The following is a 20,796-nucleotide window of genomic DNA, read 5'->3' on the forward strand; positions in this document are numbered from 1 at the left end:
TTATATATTGCTAGGTTAGCTAACAAGCGCACGGTTCCCCTGATGATAAGCAATCACCGTAGCGTGTAGACGTCTGCAACACCAGAAACATTGCAATCGCGTTGCTGACCCTATCCCCGATCCCCCCCAGGAGTTCTGGTCACCTTACTCACCAGCAGAAACATTACACCGCTTGAAAGCAGTATTATTTGCTGTGATCTTCTGTAAGGTCGAGGTACCTCCCCACTCGGGCTGCTCCATATTTTGAGCAGGAAATTTCCTGCTGCGCCCTACCTCATTTGAGAACGCTTTTTGTATGATATGTAGCTAAAGAAGTACATGACATATAAAAAGCGTTTACAACCTAAACAAACTAAATTTGTATTTCTTTTTCTAATTTTATTACTAATTAAGAACCTACTAACGAGAGGAGAGCTACAATACTGATTTTTTGCATGAAGTGATTTCATGCAAATATGGTTTAAGGGAATAAAAGTGAACAAAAGATGTTAGATACTTAATCAAAAATATTAAATTATATTTAATAGGTAAATGTTTAGTTGTGATTGATTGCCATAATGGCTTTAAGAATTTCAGTTATGCCAGTAGGGCACGTACTTTGAGCATAGACCAAGTAATGTAATATAGGGCTTTGAATAGGCACGGGATGTTTTATATAAGCTTCTTGGGCACGGGTAATACTGGTAATGAGAATTGTCATAACAATATGAGAATATGACTTGGCTGTATGGACCATAGTCCTTTGCCTTTCCATATTGGGGATAAATTTTGAAACAACAACAGCACGAGAATATGACATTCCTATTGTTATGACTTATGACGTTTTTTGCGCGGCTTATTAGTACAATGTTATATACTTATAAATATTTTTATATTTTTGTACATTTTGTAATATTAGTATCGTGAATAAATACATACTATTTTCGTGTATTTTCAAAATTTAACTAAATTGTATTCTCAAATCCACCGAAAAAATAACAATCTCCTTCGTGTGTTCTCCATCCCACGTGACATTGGCGAAATGATATGTGTCAAACTGACACAACTAAAAGCCATTAAGCAAAGAACTGAATACTAAAAAAACAAAGTGATTAGTTGCTGATAAGATACCTAATAACATTTTTCACTTATTCAACCGTGTAATTATTTTCATTTTCTGAAAGAGTTCTTATACATTGAACTTCATATTGTACAATATGTCATTTCAGTCAATTTTAAACAATGTTCGAAACTATATGTCTCAAAATTATATTCTTGTTGATGAAGATTGGTTAATGCAGTAAGTAGAACATTTTATGATAAAGTAATTCATTGGATATTAAAAATTCCTCATGCCACGCGCATTTTTTACATCATTAATTCAAAAATTATATCATTGCTAACAAAAAATACACATTAATTGTTTGCAGATGCGTTAGTCATTATGTTGACGAGAACTATAATGAAAACGAAATTAAAACCATGACCAAGGAGCAGTGGTTGTTAAATAATATCACTGAAATAAATACGCAAGGTTGCCTGCCCCCAAATTTAGGCAGTCTCAAGAAAACTGTACTTCCCAATCGATATGTGCTCCAAATTAATGCAGTAGTAGATATTGGTATGTTTATATAAATCGAGTTTTATATTCGTTGCTAGTAATTATGTGACGACGCGTTGGTGCAATGGTCACAACACTGGTTTGTGGCTGTTGCGCTGGTGGTTGCGAGTTTGATCCCAGCACAAGACAAACATTTGTATTGACCATACAGATGTTTGCCATGTACACCTGATAGCTATTGTTGCTCATAGTAGGGAATGTATCCTCCAACCTGCATTGGAGCAGCGTGGTGGATTAAGCTCTGATCCTTCTCCTACACGGGGAAAGAGGCCTATGCCCAGCAGTGGGATATTACAAGCTGAAGCATATTAGTAATGTAATATTCAATTGTATTCATATACATATAAAGGAATATATTCCTTTGAGTTTGTATATTTATATAGCACCTTTTTTATAGCAGTAGTAATATGTATTGTTTTAAAAAGAGACTTGACACTCCATAATAGTCACATATAAAAGAAATATTTAATTTTATGTATAGGAATTTGTAAATAACTTTAAATTTCGTTTTATAAGACATTAGTTGTCTACTTAAAATTGGAATCGGAAAATTATACAATGTTTTGCTCTGAAAAAACAAAGATTTTACTATACAATTTTTCATTATACATTATGATACAAAAATAAATTATAACTATATAAATATACAAACTCAAAGGAATATATTCCTTTATTGATTTGATTCTAGGTATAATGTGCTTCGATTTTTATTTTTTATATCATATCATATGTATATATATTAATATGCTAAGGTTAAGATGTTTTTCTCCCTTATCAGAAAAAACCTCATAATTACTTCACATAAATTATATATCATTGCTTGCTCTACCGGCATCCACAACTTAAAAAATGTATTATTGGTTTTGTTTTTGTAAATTAATTAGTTATTAAAATTATTTAATGGAAATTATTTGCACGGGTATTGCTAGTATGTAAAATATTGTATAAGTACATATCAAGACATATATCAAAATCTTTATTTTAGATATCAATGAGATAGAAAAAAATTTTTATAAAAGAATATTTAAAATTTATAGTGTAAATTTGAACATTGCAAATAAAAATGTTTACAAAAAAATAAATTTAATGTTGAATTTTCGTAGATCTGTTGAAAATTTTATTGTTTCACGTTGCAGGGTCTCCAGCTTACCAGCAGTACCTCAAACTGCAGAAGGTAAACACAGACAACCTTGAAGCTACTACGAATTTTGAGGAAAAGGTGTCAAGTCATAGGTATATATAATCATTACTATAATTGTGTGTGCTCTCAAACAATAAAAAAAAACTTAACTACATTGAAAATGAACATACTGTCTTACACACACATGCAGCCATACAATTTATATAATTCTCAGTATTTTTACACCAGGAGTGGATCTGCTGTAGTAGGTACGGTGGGTATGCTCACAACTTTCAGAGAAAACATTTATTTATTGTTTTCCCTAGGCTCTCTTGTTTTATGGCATGGCTGGTCTAAAAAAAAAGAAGTCAGTGGTATTATAATTATTTTGGATTTGTTCCTCAATTATTTTGATTATTTTATGATTTATTTAGGAATTTATTAAATAAAATTTATTTTCTTTCCATAAAATTATTTTATTTATTAATTTCTATTAAATTATTTGAAGAAAATCGATTTCAAGCGCAAGATGCAGATATCCATTTGAATAAACAGTAAACTAAACTTTCCAAAACATACACGTACAAATTTGAGGGACAGATTTACTGCCATGCTTGTTCTAGGGCACTTAAAACTAAACGTAGCTTAGCGAGCCATATTAGGGTCCATCAAAAAAAAAAAAAATAAGTCATAACTCCTTCGGTCAGTGAAATCTATGAGGTGGACTATATATTTAATTGACGATGCGTTAACACAATGGCCACAGCTCCGGTTTATAGTTGTTGCGCTGTCGATAGTGGGTTCAATATTCGTACATGGCATACATTGGTATTGGTCATCGGATGTTAGCTGTGGTCTGGTTGTTTGTGCTGGTGCATTGTGTGTGTTTCCGGATCCCCGACACTGGCGCGAATGCTGGTGGGGTCGATGAGTGTGAGGCGTTATTTATCTATCATTTATATATTAATTAAAATATTTCAGGATGTTAAAATTGTCTATGACAGATGGTGTCCAGATGGTTAATGGTATAGAATACGAGCCGATGCGAAATCTCTCTATTGACGTGACGCCGGGCAGCAAGATTCTTATTAAAGGTAAACAAAAAAAATTGTAAAAAAAAACCATAGCCACATAAAAAATTCTACCTGCAAAAAAAGTATTAAGGTATATTTTGCAACTCTATAAAAAAGTCACTCCTTTTTTGAAGTTGGTTAAAAATATTTAAACAGCCACACATGTATATAGTTACAATTATTTGTTCCTTCTGTGGATGGAATGTCATTTCAGAATCTGCCGTGAAGCAGCAGGAATGAGATTTAAGCTCTAAACCTTCCATATAGAGAAAAAGCCCTTGCCCAGCACTGAGACATTAGAGGCTGAAACATTTCCAGGATAAATTAAGTAAATCTTTATAATTGTAAATTATTGTTTATCAGGTCCGGTGGAGTGTAGACGTGGTACTTTGTTACTAACGGAGAGTTCTGTAGAGCTGCTAGGCGGTGAGGTCGCTGAACTGATAACACAGTATTCACAAGCGAGCCTCTTAAGTGGCATATTGAATAAAGAAATTCCACAGGGTGAGTACATAATTGTATTTAAGGATAATGTATGTAAACTGCAAATTTTAAGACAGTGACAGTGTGTTGTCAATTTATATGTTTTCTTTATTATAGAGAAGGGAGAGGTATCATATTCAATATTTTTTAAATAGTTTCAGATCCTTAAATAATAGGCCGCTTAAATATTTCAAAACTGTTTTCATTGTACATAACTGGACATGTAATAATTTTATTATAAGTGTAGATTAATAGAAAAATTTACAAACACTATTGATTTCAGTGTTGAGTTCGGACACAATAACAACAACAACAGCATCTGATCAACAAACAAATAGTAATGTTCCATCATCTGGTCAAGTAACGCCAAACGACGGTGCACATCAACCAACGAGTAATTTCATTGACGATGAATTAAATTTTGCCGAATTGGACGCTATAGAAGAACAGTACACCAATGTGCCCAAAAGATCATCTAATGATGAACTAGTCAATCCAGTTAAGAAACTCAAAAAGTCAGACACAGATCTTATGTGTGATCCCTTTGATGATTTAATGGAAGATGAAGATTACCTTAGAGAAATGGAAGCACAATTTGATGCACAGGAAACTTCTTTAAACAATTCCCTTACTAGTTTTGATATGCCCAATAACACGCCAAGCAGTCGATCGAGTGTTTTAGAAATGCCAATAGAACCGTTTGCTTACATAAAACAAATAAACGATCTAGATGAGAAAATTGGAAGAGTTTTTAAAGTGAAAGCGCAGATTTTGAAGGTATTGTCCAAATTGACGGTTGGTAAGCAGGGATGGCAGTTAAGGTGCAAGATTTTGGATGGTACCGGAACTTTAGATGTGGACTTTTCAAGCGATGTGCTTTCGAATTTGGTTGGATTCACGCCACAAGAAATGATCAAGATGAAGGGTCAGATTGCAAAGGATCCGGAAGTTAAGGGAAAGGTTGATTCGGTAAGATTTTTGTAAGCTAATTTATTCTACTGACCGACGAATTTAAACTACAGTTTCTGTTGTTCAGTTTCAAAAAAAAAAAAAACAAAGATTGATCAAGTGAATACCTTTTTTTTACTTGTTTTAAATCCTTAGAAAATGTCTTTTATTTTGTGTAAAAGATCAAAAATTTAAAAAGCAGCAAAAAAAACGGCTGCCCAATTTCAAAACACAGTAAGGGACAAATTTTTCGAAATCGATTTTTTTTGCATTTTTCGTTCCAATGGAGTCATTTGAACATATACATGTAGATATATGTTTGAAAAATTTCTTTTTGACCCTTACTGTGTTTTGTAATTGGGCAGCCGAATAGTTCAGTCGTTCTCATTGTCTCATCTCAATGCTCCAGCCAATAAAGAGTTTATTTAAATATAAAACAACTATCAATCCTGAAAAGCTTTAATTAAAATAGATGACCTCACAAACAGGAAAATTAATGAAAAGCTATTTTGTCAATTGTTGCCATAAACATAGAGATTAGATCTTCTATCTTTCTTCATATGTATTTAAAATTTCAGGCCTTACAAAAAGCAAAAGAAAATTTTCAAACACTCTACTGCATATTTGAATTAACAATATTGGAGAACCCAGTGGTCACGCAACTCATACCATTTGAAAGTTGTCACGTTGAAGATCAAAAGAAGAGGCTACATGAATGTGGATTTTAAATTATTACAGATATTTATGGAATGAAAATGAGTATATAGAAAAAATAATAATCGACTAACTCTTGCGCAATTAACAGTGACCCTGCTTTTTGCTCCGAAGGTTGATTCTTCCGAGTGCCACCAGAAGTATGGGTGTAATACATGTTAGTATAAATTAGACACCAAATGGACTGTATAGCGCACAACTCGAGAATATATAGTTTTTGTGGAATAACAAGTTAAGAAAATTGTAAAATTTTAGAACGATTTTAGAAAGTAACGTGGCATTTGACATTTCGCAAGAGGAGTGTGGGATCAGCTTGTTGTTCGTCTAATATTTTGAGTGATGATAAATATGGACAGTTCTGTATCATGATTAATTAAGACTTCAGCTGAACAGTTCGACATCACTATTCGCGAGGGTAGTAGAAAATTTACATTAGATTATTAGTTTGGTATGTACATGTACACACTATGTTGTATTTCACTGTTTTCTTTAATGTTTTATGTTAATACTTTAAGTAACTATAAGATAGATTTTTTTTAAAGTTGTATTTAATTTCTGTAGAAATATGTATTAAACAGGTTGTGTAAAAATGTATATAAGAATACTAATGTTTTAGATGCATTTTAAACAATTGAAAATATTTCAATATTTGTCAGCAAATTATAGTTATCCCTTCATTTTTCTCTGTTTGTTACCAGTTATGCTTTTATATTATATATATTTTTAATGTTTTAAATTAAATAATATTATTATTATTCATTGTGATAATTTATTTTAAAAATAATATACATTAAAATGTTTTAAAACTATATTTTATTTAATACACCTTGTTCATAACACATGTGGTTTCAATATACAAAATTATCAAATACAATAAACATAATCAATGCAGTTTAACTATCGTCACAAATCATTAGACATACCTACATACACTGCGACAACATCCTTGAAGTTTACAGTGAAACAGAATAATTAAACAATTTATAAATATATAAAAAATAAATTAGAAAATTTATAAATTATGGTATAATCGAGTAATTAATTCGTAAATATTTGGGAAAGAAAAAAAGAGTAAAGATGCATGTTAACACCTATTATCCGTTATCAACATTATTTTTTATGTCTATTGTAAATACGTATTATTATACTGCTTTACAATGTTTATTCATTTGCCTTTATTGCAGTTTATTTCAAGATTCACTAAATCATGAGGGAATTATTCAGTGTTACTCAATTAACAGCATTTAAATAATACTAGAAACAACTTGTAAGACAGTTGTAGTGAGTATAGTATTTTCTAGACATTTTGTGTAGCAATCATCTTTGATAATGACTGCGATTTTTCATGGATTATATTCAGTTATATTAAGAATAAAATGTAACAATTGTATTAGTCAGTTCAGCCTGTTGCAGTCCAATGCTAGACATAAGCCTCCCCAAGTTTGCGTCAAACATGTCGGTTTTCCGCAATCCCTCCCTACACCGGCAATCTTACGTAGATCGTCAGTTCAACGGGCCGGAGGACGTCCCACACTGTTGTATTAATAATTTAATAAATAAAATATCATCAATATTCCACTGTAAACTTCTTAACCGAGTAGTATTAGTCAAACACGAAGCAGCATTATCTAAATTGAGCACTCAACGAATTAATAATTACAATTAAAGCAGGAGTGACATGTCTACATGATATCCGTTAAAAATTTACTTTTGACAATATTCCATGAGGTTCACTAAAATTATAAATTAACGAAGAGAAACAGTTTATGATACAGAAAGATTTATAACATTATGCAATCTCATTATTAAATTTGATTATAGGGCTGTACACACATAAATTTAAAAAATTAAAAAAAAAAACAATCTTAGTGATTGCCTAGTTTTTTTTTTTGTTTGGTGTGTTCGATTAATGTTTTTTTTATAGTGAGACCACTTAATAAGCTTATTGGAGACATCACAAAACACAATAAATAACATTTTTAGGATGATTAAATTGATGTTACTACATTATCCTTATGACTGTAACTAATATTACTATTAAAATGTTGACACTCAATGGAAGACTATACCATTGAATAACACAATTCTGATAATAATATAATACAATAAAATAATTTTACATATCCATATGTTATTCTGTAAATATATGAACACTGCATGATAAAGGTGCACCGATATTAGATTTAAAATAAAGAATTATTTGAAAAGAAAAAAAACTAAAGAAATTTTATCAGTTAAATTAAAAATATCTCTCGTAAAGCAAGGATGATTTTATATATTTAGTAATTAGTATTTAATACATTTTTATAAATAATATTTATGTATATTTTGTGGAAATGAAAATTAATGTGGCATCTATTTTCTTTAGGAGCACCTTTACACAAAAATAGAAAAAAATAAATAAAATGTATGTAACGCATTCGATAGGACAACCATTGATACACTATAGACGTATACATAGCAATAGGTTCATCGATACACGACCGGACCGGCCACACACTCCGTTAGTAAAAAAGCGTCCTCATTCACTGCACACTGTAAACACTAGCGCTCACTGCACGCGCTCGTAGAACAGCAGGTAGGCCTGCGCGCGCAGCACCTTGTCCTCGGTGACCTCCGACACCAGGCTGTCGGACACGTAGAACCAGCGGCCGCGGGGCACGCGCGCCGCGCCGTCGCCCGACTCGTAGCCCGACAGCTCGGAGTCGGAGTCGGGGCGGGCGGGCGGCCCGGGGCGGGCGGGCGGCAGGAAGCGGCGGCGCGCTCCGGGCCGCAGCTTGACGTAGGCGACGTAGTGGCCGCCGTGCATGCCGCCCGAGTGCTCCACCACGCCGTACAGCGCGTACAGCGGCCCGCCGCGCGCCGCGGCGCAGAAGGGCGCCAGGTCCAGCAGCGCGGGGAAGTCCACGTGCTTCGACATCTTGCGGAACATGCAGCGCGGGCCCAGCTGGAAGCGCTTCAGGTGCAGGATGAGCACGGGCGGCGGGCTCGACACTAGGAAGCGCTTCGTCGCGTTCGTGTACACGGTTTTGCCGTTTTTGCCGTTGAGCCTCTCCGTGCAGGTCTCGCAGCCGACCTTGTTGTTGCCGGTGAGCAGTTCGAGGGCCGTGAACTGGCCGAGACAGGACTGCACGCTGCACTCGTCCTCGTCGCAGACGTAGCGGGGCGAGGGCGGGCTGGGGCGGGCGGGCGGCGGCTCGCGGGCGCGCGGGGCGGGCGGCGCGGGCTTGGGCCGGGGCTCGTCCGCGTCGAGCTTGAGCTTCTCCAGCTTGTCGGTAACGTCCTGGTTCAAATCGTCGTATGCGTTGTCCTCGGGTGGAGCTCCTCCGAACTCCCAGCCGCTTTCGAACAGGTCGCGTCCGGCTCGCTCGCTTATACCGCGCGAGACCACCTCGTTGGAGTACTCCGGGGCGAAGGATATTCGAGAGACTGGCCTCTCGAAGTCGCTCCTGACGGGCGACAGCTTCGCGCGTTGAGGACTAGATAGGTCCAGGTTGATTTCGCTCGATAGGGAGCTGTGGCTGCCGAGCTCCTTGCCGTTCGACGGCGAGTCAACATTATCCACTGTCTCTGTGGAGTTGTGCTTTGTCGCTTCGGGACTCGCCACCCCGGAGTCCGGGTTGGAGAAGGTCTCCAGGGGCGCGGGGGACTTATACTCGAGCGGCACAGCGGTGGTCGAGGTGGCGACGTCCGCGAACTCCTTGTCCTTGTCGGTCGTCTCGGGGGTGTCGTCCGTCTTCTCCTTGTCGAGGTCGACGGGGCTGGTCCGGATGGAGTCGGAGCTGACTATCTTATCGGAGTTGTAGCCGGACTCCATGTGGTAGGCCGCGAAGTTGGCGGCGGTGTGAGCGACGGCCTGCGAGCCGATGGAGGCGGTGTGAGTGTCGGCCCGGCGCGGAGGCTCCTCCAGATTGTCCTCCACGTCCGCGTCCGATTGCTCCGAGGACGACTTACCCTCGTCTTTCGAACCGTTTGTTGCATCGACAGCGTTATCTTTGGAATTGGAATTGCCTGAAATGAAAATTAATAATAGAGTGTTTCTTTTAAAATATGTATTCTATTTCCTATTATGAATATACACAGGTCTAGCCTTTAAATGCTTTATTTATACAAATACAGAAGAGATTTTGCATAATTTATGTGGTGTATGTTTCACAACTAATGTTTGAAGAAAATATAAAAGCTACGTTTAAATAGGTATTTGTGACGTTCGCTATGATTCAGCCTGTAACGTGCAATATATCTCTGTTTCCATTTAGGAAAAGGATCGTGGCTTAATCCACCACCATTTCATGTTCAAGAAAGTATAAAAAAGTATGTATGTATAAATCTCTAACAAAGATTAGTTTTTTAACACGTTTCTTGACATATCCAAGGAATACTAAGCCAAATCCATTTCTAGTATGAGTACAGAGAAACTTCTAAATTTTTTTTTTTTTTTTTGTTTATTACTGTATTATTAATCAATTTTTTATAATTTACACGTTATTCCTTTAAAAATGGAAAACCTATAAAAGTAAAATAGAATTGGCCTAGTATTTCTAAGGCGTGTCGATTCATATCAATAACATAAATATACATACACAAAAAAAAAACAAGAGAAAATTCAAATACAAGCAAGATTTTAAAGACACACCTTTTTTCCTAGCGGCTTTTCTAGCAGCAATTCGTTCTTTCTTCTGCTGGTGTTTCGAAGTTTTGGTCTCCTCTTGATTATTGTATATATTGTTATCGTCTGAAAATTTAGGCCTTATTACGTACAACATAAGGTCGTTGAGGGTTAAGGGGGGACAGATTTTAGTAATTTTAGAAACAATTACATTGACAACAAACAGAACTTGAAAAAAGTGTATGTTGCAATTCACGGCGGAAGTGAAACAACCGAAGTCGTTGAAAGTTAGGCCGTGCGATTTGTTCCATTAACGATGATCATAGGTCCCGTGTAAAGGTTTCGAAAATTTGAGCAGTAATGTATTCTCCCATTCTCTCCTATACATTTATGTGTTTGTTTATTTATCGTGACGCATTTTCGTTTCATCATGTTTAAAATCACAACGATTCTAAAGAAGTTGCACTTCAACAACAGGTTATGTATGTAGGGAAATGAACAAAATATTTATTTAACAAAATATAATTTTGTTTTTAATGGTTCATGCTGTATAGTCACAATTAGGAAACTGACCAACAAAAGCAGTACATCCAAATTTACATTGGCGACAAATAACTAATATTATCTTATTAAACAACTGTCTAATGATTTTCATCTTACATAAATTCAGAAGCATAGCGTTTACTAATGCCCCATTTTCTTTCATTTTCAAAACCGCCATTTATGGTGTGTACCCTAAATGGCGGTAATCCTAGTTATGGTCCTTGATGGTGGTTACAAAGCCCTCATAGTAGCACTTAAGAGGGACTATTAGGCCGAGGCCCCAAACCAAGACAATTTTATAATGACGTTATTTTAAGAAAAGAAAAGTTATAAGATTAGTGATTCATCTGAGACACAATCTAGAAGCAACACTAGGCCCTTTTAACTTCTGACTTTTTACAAGAGACCTTTTCGCTCAATCCTCGCTCTGACACTATATAATATAAATCTGATATAAGATTTATATCTTAATATATATATTTGTCATATAGTTTGGAGTACACACATAACCTGTCATATCGTTTATTGTATGTTTTTGAATGAAGTCTAAGGAAAAAGATGCTGTACGGGTTAACGTATATTGAGGAATATGATTATCTTGCAAACTCATAACCTCCTTAATTTAGCTTATTTATTACAAAATTGTTATTTGACTGATGCAGATTTCTAATGAAATTGTTATTTGTTTGCTACGAATGACGTCGAATGACGTCTGTACTTCTGCTTATATATACTCAAAATAATCTTAATAAACTTAGTGTTAGATCGACTTTCATTGGGTTTGGTTTCCCTCATAACCTTCCCTCACACGTCATCTCTCACTCAACCATAAACTGTACCACACAGATGCCAAGTCAAATAAAGTATGGTTTTAATGGCATTCTAATAGTAAAAATGTAAGTGATATGTAATTGTTATATCTTAATTAAATAAAAAATAGATATATACAAATTTGTTCTCCAGATTAAATATTTAATTACACATACCATTAGGTGTTTTCCTCCTAACTAAGGCCGGTGGCTGAGGACGTGATGCTGCAACAGGCAGGGAGAGATCGAGAAAGTATTCTGTACGGTCCGACTGGTGGAAGCATTCTTGGCACTCGAGTGTCGACACTAGGAAGCCACGGAATACCTAAAATACGTAAAAAAAGTTTAATATCTTCTAAGTACACATTCAACCTATAACATACCACTGTTGGATATAAGTCTCTTTCCCCATGTAGGAGAAGAAATGGAGCTTAAGCCACCATGCTGCTCCACTACAGGTTGCCGGATATTTTCCCTACTATGAGTAACGAACACTATCTGGTGTACATAATAACAACCGAGACCGAAGGACTAACGTGCTATCCGAGGCATGGTAGGGAGACCCACAAGGACAGATATCCAAACCAGAAAGAAATATTTGTACAAATACAAATGTCGAAGCCGAGCAGCAATCAAACCCGCAAACCGTCGGTGCGACTACTCGAAACACTACACCAGAGCAGTTGCTGTTATATCTTCCAAGTGTCATGATCCAATGATCATCGTAGAACGTGTGAACATTTACACCGGGCATAGCAAATGACTGATACAGTACATGACAAATATTTTTATAGGCCTTGAATCTGAGATGTTTATTTATTTATAAGATCAGTACCAATTTTTAAAATATAAAATTAAATTTACCTGTTCTGGTCTGAGCATTGTATCCGAGGCTTGCTGTCCATAAAATTTAACCTTTTGCTTCACTTCCCCATCGACTTTAGCCGGATCAACCTTTGAACTAACTCCCAAACTGCTCAGTATCACTGACTGGTAGCGACGTAGGTCTTCAGACCTGTAACGTTATATGCAATATTTTATCAACAATATTATTACATAAAGTTCACATTATCACATCAAGTAATGATACTTGAACAATTTTTTTATTTAATTTAAATTAAATGAATCTTTTGAAATTTATATAATTATATAAAAAAAAAATGCTCTAGTTAATAATATATTTTGTAATATAATTTTGTTGTAATAATAATAAAAAAAGTAGGTAAAATAGTAAATAAAATTACATCATCTATATTCCTTATATAGCCTTCTATCACAAGAAGCTCATTCATCTAAAACATATCCCCAGAAATAAAATGAGCAATACAAAAATATTTACCACAGCACCACACCTTTACCGTCCACATATTTCTTTATTACAATTATGACTAAAATTTGTCTTATTTTTTTTAGCTCTTACCTCACAGCTTCAAGCAAATGTCTTAATAACTCGTGAGCGTCATGCTGATCGCCTCCACCAAATTGAGGTAGCTTACTGACAAGAGCAGAGAGCAGTTTTCTAGGAGTATACACACCGCCTTCACCTATAAATAAAATTTAAAATATTATTACTTTTTCTAATGGAATGAATTTAACTGAAGTAGAGTACAGTAAGAAATATCCCGCTAAAATCTGGAGCAGCCCGACTGGGGTAGTACCTCGACCTTACAGAAGATCACATCTCAATATAGCTTGTAAGCAGTGTTGTGTTTCTGTGGTGAAGGTGACTAGAGCTCTTGGTGGGTAGGGTCGACAACGAATTTCTGATGTTACTAGGCTCCTCGTGTCTACTAGGCTACGGTGATCGCTAACCATCAGGTGAGCTGTAGGCTTGTTTGCCGACTTAGATGTATAAAAATAAAAAATTTAAAATATTTATTTCACCGTAAGGTGTAACACACAACAACACAATTAACGAACTTATAAAAAAATTGACATTCTCAAAAACAAAAAGTTAAAGTAGCAAAACCATCAGCCAATTTAAAACTTCTACATCTAAACATTAGGTTCATTACAAACTTTCGAGAAAAACATGTACCCAGATTATGTAGCTTACTAATACTGATTATGATTTAAATTTGTCTGGGATATTGAATTGGCAGTAATTTTAGTTTCCACTCGATACTTCTAGTTCGATTCTTGCTCAGAGTCTGGATGTATAATTTATAAATTATATATAGTATTGTGTATATTAAATATATAATATTGTGTATAATAATATAGTATTCTGTAATATTATATGCATGTATATAAGTCAGATGTTACCTACACCACTACTAAGGAGGCTAAACAACTACTTTCGCTTCAGCCTGTAATATCCCACTTCTGGGCATAGGCCTCTTTCTCCATGTAGGGGAAGGATCAGAGCTTAATCCACCACGGTGCTCCAATACGGGTTGGCGGATATATTCCCTACTATGAGTAACGATCGCTATCAGGCGTAGATGATTACAACCGGGACCGACGGCTTAACGTGCTCTGCGAGGCACGGTGGGGAGACCCACAAGGACTGCGCAAACATCCAGACCATGGCAAACACCTGTATGGCCAATACAAATGTTTGTCATGTGCGGGGTTCGAACCCGCACCCGCCAGCGCAACAGGCACAATCCATAGCTGTGACCGTTGCACCAACGCGGCGTCAACCACTACTTTAGGAACAGTCAACTATAAATCTTGAGCATATTTATTTATTGAGGTTTTATTATCTAGATGAGAAAATCTTTATTGAACATTGAACAAAAATGATGAATACATTCAGAGTTCCCAAAAACATATAATTAAACATTCGTACTTTTCCTATGTATACTAGCATCTGAACTAAGCCTAACCTGTATCTCAGATGCTAGTTTCTTCTGATTGTGTAGGTACAACTTCAAAAGGAGAGTAAATGCATTAAATAACTTTGCTTTTTGTTTCAACCTGTAATAGCCTACAGCTGGCATAGGCCTCTTTCTCCATGTAGCAGATAACAAAAAAAGGAGGTTAAACCTCTTGATACTACAACAATCATCATAGACTAAAACATCCGTAGTAGTACAATTTATGGTAAGTTAAAAGTTTATTCAAGCTATATTACACATATTTACAATCCTTATGAACATATGTTAACTAAGAAAAACTTTAGGTCTTACAACATTAAGTTATAATTAAAAGACAGAAAAACTTACAATTAAGAAGATTAGAAACGCATAAATATATATCAATGTACATGTAAGTTAAAGAAAGAGAAGGGTCTAGTTCCATTTAAACAAGTAGTTCTGGTTATGCATATGTATACATTTAAAATAAAATTTATTTTATATACCTAGTAGCACTAAAATCTTCATTTGTGTGTATGGCTGAGTAATACATATGTATATAATATCTACACATTTTACAATGTACCTACGTACTATATAAATATTTAAATTTAAAATTACATGTTGCTGACCTGTAATGTGACTTATAGAAAATTTATTAATTCGAATCTATACATTTATAATGAAGTAGAAAAGTTTGATCGTTCATAAATTTGAAAAATCTAAGTTATAACTTGATATATGTATTTTTATCAAATTAGTGAAAAAAAGATGTAGGTAAAATATTATCTCATAGAGTATATAAAAAATATAATTTATACAAATATATTTGAGGCTTGGTTACGATTTCGACGAATACAAACTATGCCAATGGGTTAGTCAAAATAATTATGTCAAATAATAAAGTCCTGAATTGTAAATATACCTGTATAGTTTGTAAAAATGTTGCCAAATTTTTCCTTGATTTATATTGCCCAATAGCAAGCTTACAAAAATATGGACTGATGTCTGCAATAAATGATTATTATTATTATGGAACAAAATATTAAAATATTGGACAGAAAATAGTTTTTTTTTTTTTTTTTTTTTGTAAATGTAACAATTACTTCAAATTTACTCATTTGCTTGTTTGCAAGACATACCGACTTCGGTTTCATCGTTATCTGGCCTTCAAAGACTATACAAGTCCTTACGGAGCCGACTACGACGCTCGTTTGATACATTTATTTATTTATTTTCAAAAGCACACTTACAACACACATATAAAAATTTTAAAATTACAAATATATAATAACAAAGTATCTAATATGCATGTCACTTACAAGTGAACATAACATTTTGGAATACAATGGAACAAAGCACAAAAAATCACAAATAATTAAAATATTTGAACTTTAGATATACCTACATTAATATAGTTCAACACTTACAATATTCAAAAAAAGAAAGAGTGACACCCCATCATCATCATCCCAACCAAAATAATCAAAATCAAAAATAAAGGTAAAGAACATATTATTATCATATACATTTATAAAATTAAACAATTGGACAATTTAATCAAAATAACGATTAGAAACAAATTATCATTAATTAAGTAATTAAGAATAGGGAAATAACAAAAGTCAAATCAAATTATCAAAAAATTCCAAATAGAAAAATTAAAATTACAATCAAAATCAAAGAAAAATCAAAATAAAAATCAAAATTAAAATTACTGTAAAATAAATTAAATATTTTTTTTAAACTAATCATGCATTTTATAATAATTAAGTAACTTACATCTAAAGACAGAGTGAGAGACGTGAAAAATGTCAATGCCTGGAATCGATTTACTGACACTATTATATTTGTTACACAAACGCACTAGGGGAGCTTGTTTCCCAATGTGCGACTTTACGCATGGAATGTAAAATATCTTGTACGCGCGGATGTCCTAGAGGGAACCGATATGATTATCCTCTCTGTTATTTCAGAATTGGTAACCCTGTTATGTAATATATTGTGCAGGAAAGTCAGATCAGAAACCTCACGCCTACTCCGAAGAGAACTCATGTGGAACCTTGCCAAACGCTCCCCGTACACTTGTCTATGCGAAAAATTGCTTTCGTAAAAAGCAAGATGCCTCGTGAAAACACGCTGAATGCTCTCAATACGCTGAGAGTGTATACTGTACTGAGGATTCCAGGTAACACTGGCGTACTCGAGACAGCTCCGCATTAGAGAATTATATAATATCGTTTTTGTTCGCCTTGAGAAACCCCGTGTATTCCGCTTGGTAAAACCAAGATTTCGTGCAGCTTTAACAACTATATTATCAACATGTGCCACAAAAGTTAAACGGCCGTCTATAATAACTCCTAAGTCTTTAATTTGTGATTTCTCTTGCAAGATAACATTTCCAATAGGGTAACTAGAGACAAGCGGCTTTTTCTTCCAGGTAAATTTTATATGGAAACATTTGCCTACGTTAAGAGTCATTTTATTGTGATGACACCATCCTATTATATTATTGAGATCGTTTTGCACCGAATCTATGTCTGAATTGGTTTACACATTTATATTATATTTGATACATTTTAAATTTCATTCACATACATTCACACACACAATATACACACATTTCATTTACATTCCCTCGAAAAGCAAAGACAAGTAATTGATCTCATAACTCTGTTTAAAATTGTAATAACTTGGATTCCCCGGACTTGCTCCATCAGATAAGCATCAATGTCCTGACAGACATTCTCAACAAAAAAAACCTTCATTCCAAATTTCTCCAAGACTAATCTAGGCCAATCCTCCACAATTAATAGAATAATTAAGGCTTATAATAATTTTACTGACCCCGACATTGACATTTTTCATGACACTTTTTTTAGTTTAAAGAAAAAATTATATTTGAATGTATAGGTGCCTTGTAATCGTAATAATTTATTTCAACCATTGATCAATACGTATCTCTCTAGTGAATGAGAATGTGTATAAATAAATTATAAATTATTTTCTTCTTTATAAATTTTGTAATGCAAAAATTTTTAATCAACTATTTGCTATTTATTATTATTGTTTTGTGTAATTAATATAAGAAATATAATTGTTAATGTTTCATTTATAGTGTGTGCTTGCTGATTGATTCATTGTTTTAACCGAACAAATTTTACCTAATGTTGTGTACACCTGTAAGGGTAACTGCACTCGGACTAGAAAACAGTGTAATAATAATTATTAATGACTATACATATATCGCTGGTGTGTCATATGAAATAAAGAAATAAAAATCATATTTTTGTAAATTGATAGTTTTTAAGAAAGACTAATTCTTAGAACACTAAGACAAACTTTTTAAATGGGTCAAGATACTATTTATACACAACATTTAGGTTACGAATTATAGGTTTTAGTTTTAGGTTAAAAATTATATTGAGATTAATTTACTGTTGGTTAGCACATCTAAATATTTATATAGGCAGTTAATGTACAGAGCTAATTAGGCAATACTTTTCAATTCCCACTTAAATAGTTTATCTTATAAAACACTAGCTGTGCCCCGATTTCATCAGCATGGAATTTAACAAAAAAGTTATTGTTCAGTTTGCAGTTATAAATAAATAAATTTCTAAAATAAAAGTAGCAGAACAAACAGACCGACAAAAATTGTAAAAAATGTTATTTTGGAATGTGTACCGTTTATACATCCATATGCATTTAGAAAAAAGGGTTATATTAATATTACAAACAGACACTCTAATTATATTTATCTGTATAGATATAGATTATGCTTGGGAAGCTACTTTTTAACTTTTCTAAGGAATCCATATCCTTCTGTATCTTAATACTTTCTAAAGTTAATAAGCAAGAAATTAGGATTGTAATTGACGGCACAAAATTACACTAAAATTCATCTTATTTGAATATATGAATATCAGTTTTTAAAAATTAATTTTTTTTCTTTTACTATTTGCATAGAAATGAATGTTGCTTGATTTGTCTAGTGCATTACAAATGCAATGTATTGTTACAACAGGTGAAATATGTTCTAACAACGCAATAATATATGATGAAAATTTCAATTTGTGGAATTTTTAAAATAGTTATTCTGTCTAAAAATGCAAACTTCATTTTTTGTGTTAAAACTATGAATGAGTAACACCGTAGCACTGTAGTGTTATTGATACTTTTTTCAGTGTAGGAGTGAAAAAATTTTAGTCATTAATCCCATAATAATTCAATTAAATTTATTTAAAAAAAAATATGTTTAAATAAACCCTTAGATATTAGATTGAGTTGTAAAATACAGTTGTTTTATTGATGACTAAAATATATAAAGTAATTAGTTATTTAATAGTAGTAAGTAGTTTTATACAAAAGAAAAGTAAAAAATATTAATAGTATATTAACATTCAAAATTATTCTAATATTCTAGAAAAATATATATTTTTTTTTTAATTTAACTATTATTTAGATTTCGAATTGTAAAATTTCAATTGTTTACATGATAAAAATAGTTATATTTACTATATAATATTTGTAGATCAATTTCTTTAGAAATTTAATTTACTAGTAACCTCTGTCCATCCATATTTTTTTTCACAATAAGTAATCACCAACATATCATATACTAAAACCTTCTCCAAAGTACACTGGATCTTATGGTATATAAGTATTATTCCGAACGGTTCATTAGTTTTTTCAGTATAACCGAATAAAAAGAACCAGCTCTTCATTTATTAGTAGATAGAAGATAGATGGATAAATTAACCTTTTTCTGTTTTCATTATTTTGTGTTATAGTATTTTTATTATAGTTATTTATTAATTACATACCTGTTTGTAGTTCTTCTAATGTTTCTGCTAAGGTCCTTGTCAGAGTCCCCCACTCAGACAGCTGCCCAGTTATTGGAGGGAGGTCCACTTCTTTGCCCTCATCATCATTTTGGTCCGACTTAATTTTCAATTTACCTCCTGGCAACGTAAACTTTTCTCCTGGTGTAGCCATCTCTTTTAAGACATTTAATAAATATGGTGTCTGCACTAAACATTGCATGACAGAATTGAAAAAACATGTATTTCCTAGATTGCTGAGGCCCCTCACACGAGGTAAATTCAAAGCCATCGCCTTATCTTTACCTTTATCATTTCTAGATGTAGTTTCTAATGGCATTGTAAGTTCTAACGGATTTGGTCCTTGAATGAAGGGCAGTTCTATTGGTGGTAGTTTTGGATTACTGGAGGCTTGCTTTTTCAAATATTCTATACATTCATGAAGTTTTTTGGAGCTCGTAGACGTGACTTCATTATTACAATTGTAGCAGTATATCTCCCAAGTTGTGGTATTAGTTGTGATGGCGTGGCAGTCAGAGTGAGGAGTGTTGAAATGGTTCAGGGCGTGCTTGTTGCGAGTTCGACCGCACAGTTGTGTCCCGCAGCGCAGGCACATCCATAATGATAGGTCTTCCTCGTAATTTGGGTCGATCACTTCCGTACTCAGGCTTTTTTTGCATTCCGAGCATTCTTTTTCAAAACCTCCTGTCTTTAAAGACTTCTTCAGACGCGTAAGGTCTACTGCTTTGGCTACATGATGACATGCGGACTTTACAATTTCGTCGCAAGACTCCGTCGAGTCGTCCCCATTTTCGGTAGGCTCGCTTTGTCTCTTTTTTTTAACCATTGTCGCGATTATCTAGGTTAGGTTTTGCCTGCAACGTAATCAGATACAGATTTAAGAATAACTGCATGAACACAAAAAGAACAAATTGACAAGTCTCTTTCGATAGGCCATTGGACGCGTGACAACGCACAATCACCCCTAAAACCCTTAATCTACAATCAAAATATTAACTGCTACTGAACTTACAATTACATGCGACGTCAAGATATTTTCACCTAAGACGTCAGGAATAAAGAAAATCCCTAATACTGAAACTTTGTCAGAATAATAAACCTAAACCACGGTAGTCCGACATGTTTAGAATGTTGCTATTATAAAAATATAAATATTTTAAAGCGTAGCATACAATATTAACACAATTTAAAGCCGAATAAGCTTACCAAGTTAAAACTCGAACTGGCCAATTCGAGGGAATCTAACTCGAAA

At 34.0% G+C, this 20,796-nt stretch overlaps 2 protein-coding genes across 2 annotated transcripts; one reads left to right on the forward strand and one right to left on the reverse strand.

Moving 5' to 3' along the window:
- The first annotated feature begins 1,196 nt into the window (after positions 1-1,196).
- Positions 1,197-6,697, forward strand: LOC123660585 (recQ-mediated genome instability protein 1-like). Its single transcript, XM_045595640.1, is given in 7 exon segments — positions 1,197-1,303; positions 1,419-1,600; positions 2,737-2,833; positions 3,702-3,814; positions 4,157-4,297; positions 4,560-5,245; positions 5,803-6,697. Coding segments are annotated over 7 exon segments (1,476 nt in total). The 3' UTR covers positions 5,953-6,697.
- A 1,649-nt stretch (positions 6,698-8,346) lies between these two features.
- On the reverse strand, positions 8,347-20,687 carry LOC123660413 (ubiquitin carboxyl-terminal hydrolase 16). The gene is given in 9 exon segments (XM_045595501.1): positions 8,347-8,681; positions 8,683-9,401; positions 9,495-9,949; positions 10,575-10,673; positions 12,077-12,224; positions 12,764-12,914; positions 13,320-13,443; positions 19,527-20,398; positions 20,557-20,687. Coding segments are annotated over 8 exon segments (2,739 nt in total). The 5' UTR covers positions 20,371-20,398; positions 20,557-20,687; the 3' UTR covers positions 8,347-8,482.
- Between the last annotated feature and the right edge of the window lie 109 nt (positions 20,688-20,796).

This window comes from Melitaea cinxia, chromosome 15, assembly GCF_905220565.1.
Source record: "Melitaea cinxia chromosome 15, ilMelCinx1.1, whole genome shotgun sequence".
Lineage (NCBI taxonomy): Eukaryota > Metazoa > Arthropoda > Insecta > Lepidoptera > Nymphalidae > Melitaea > Melitaea cinxia.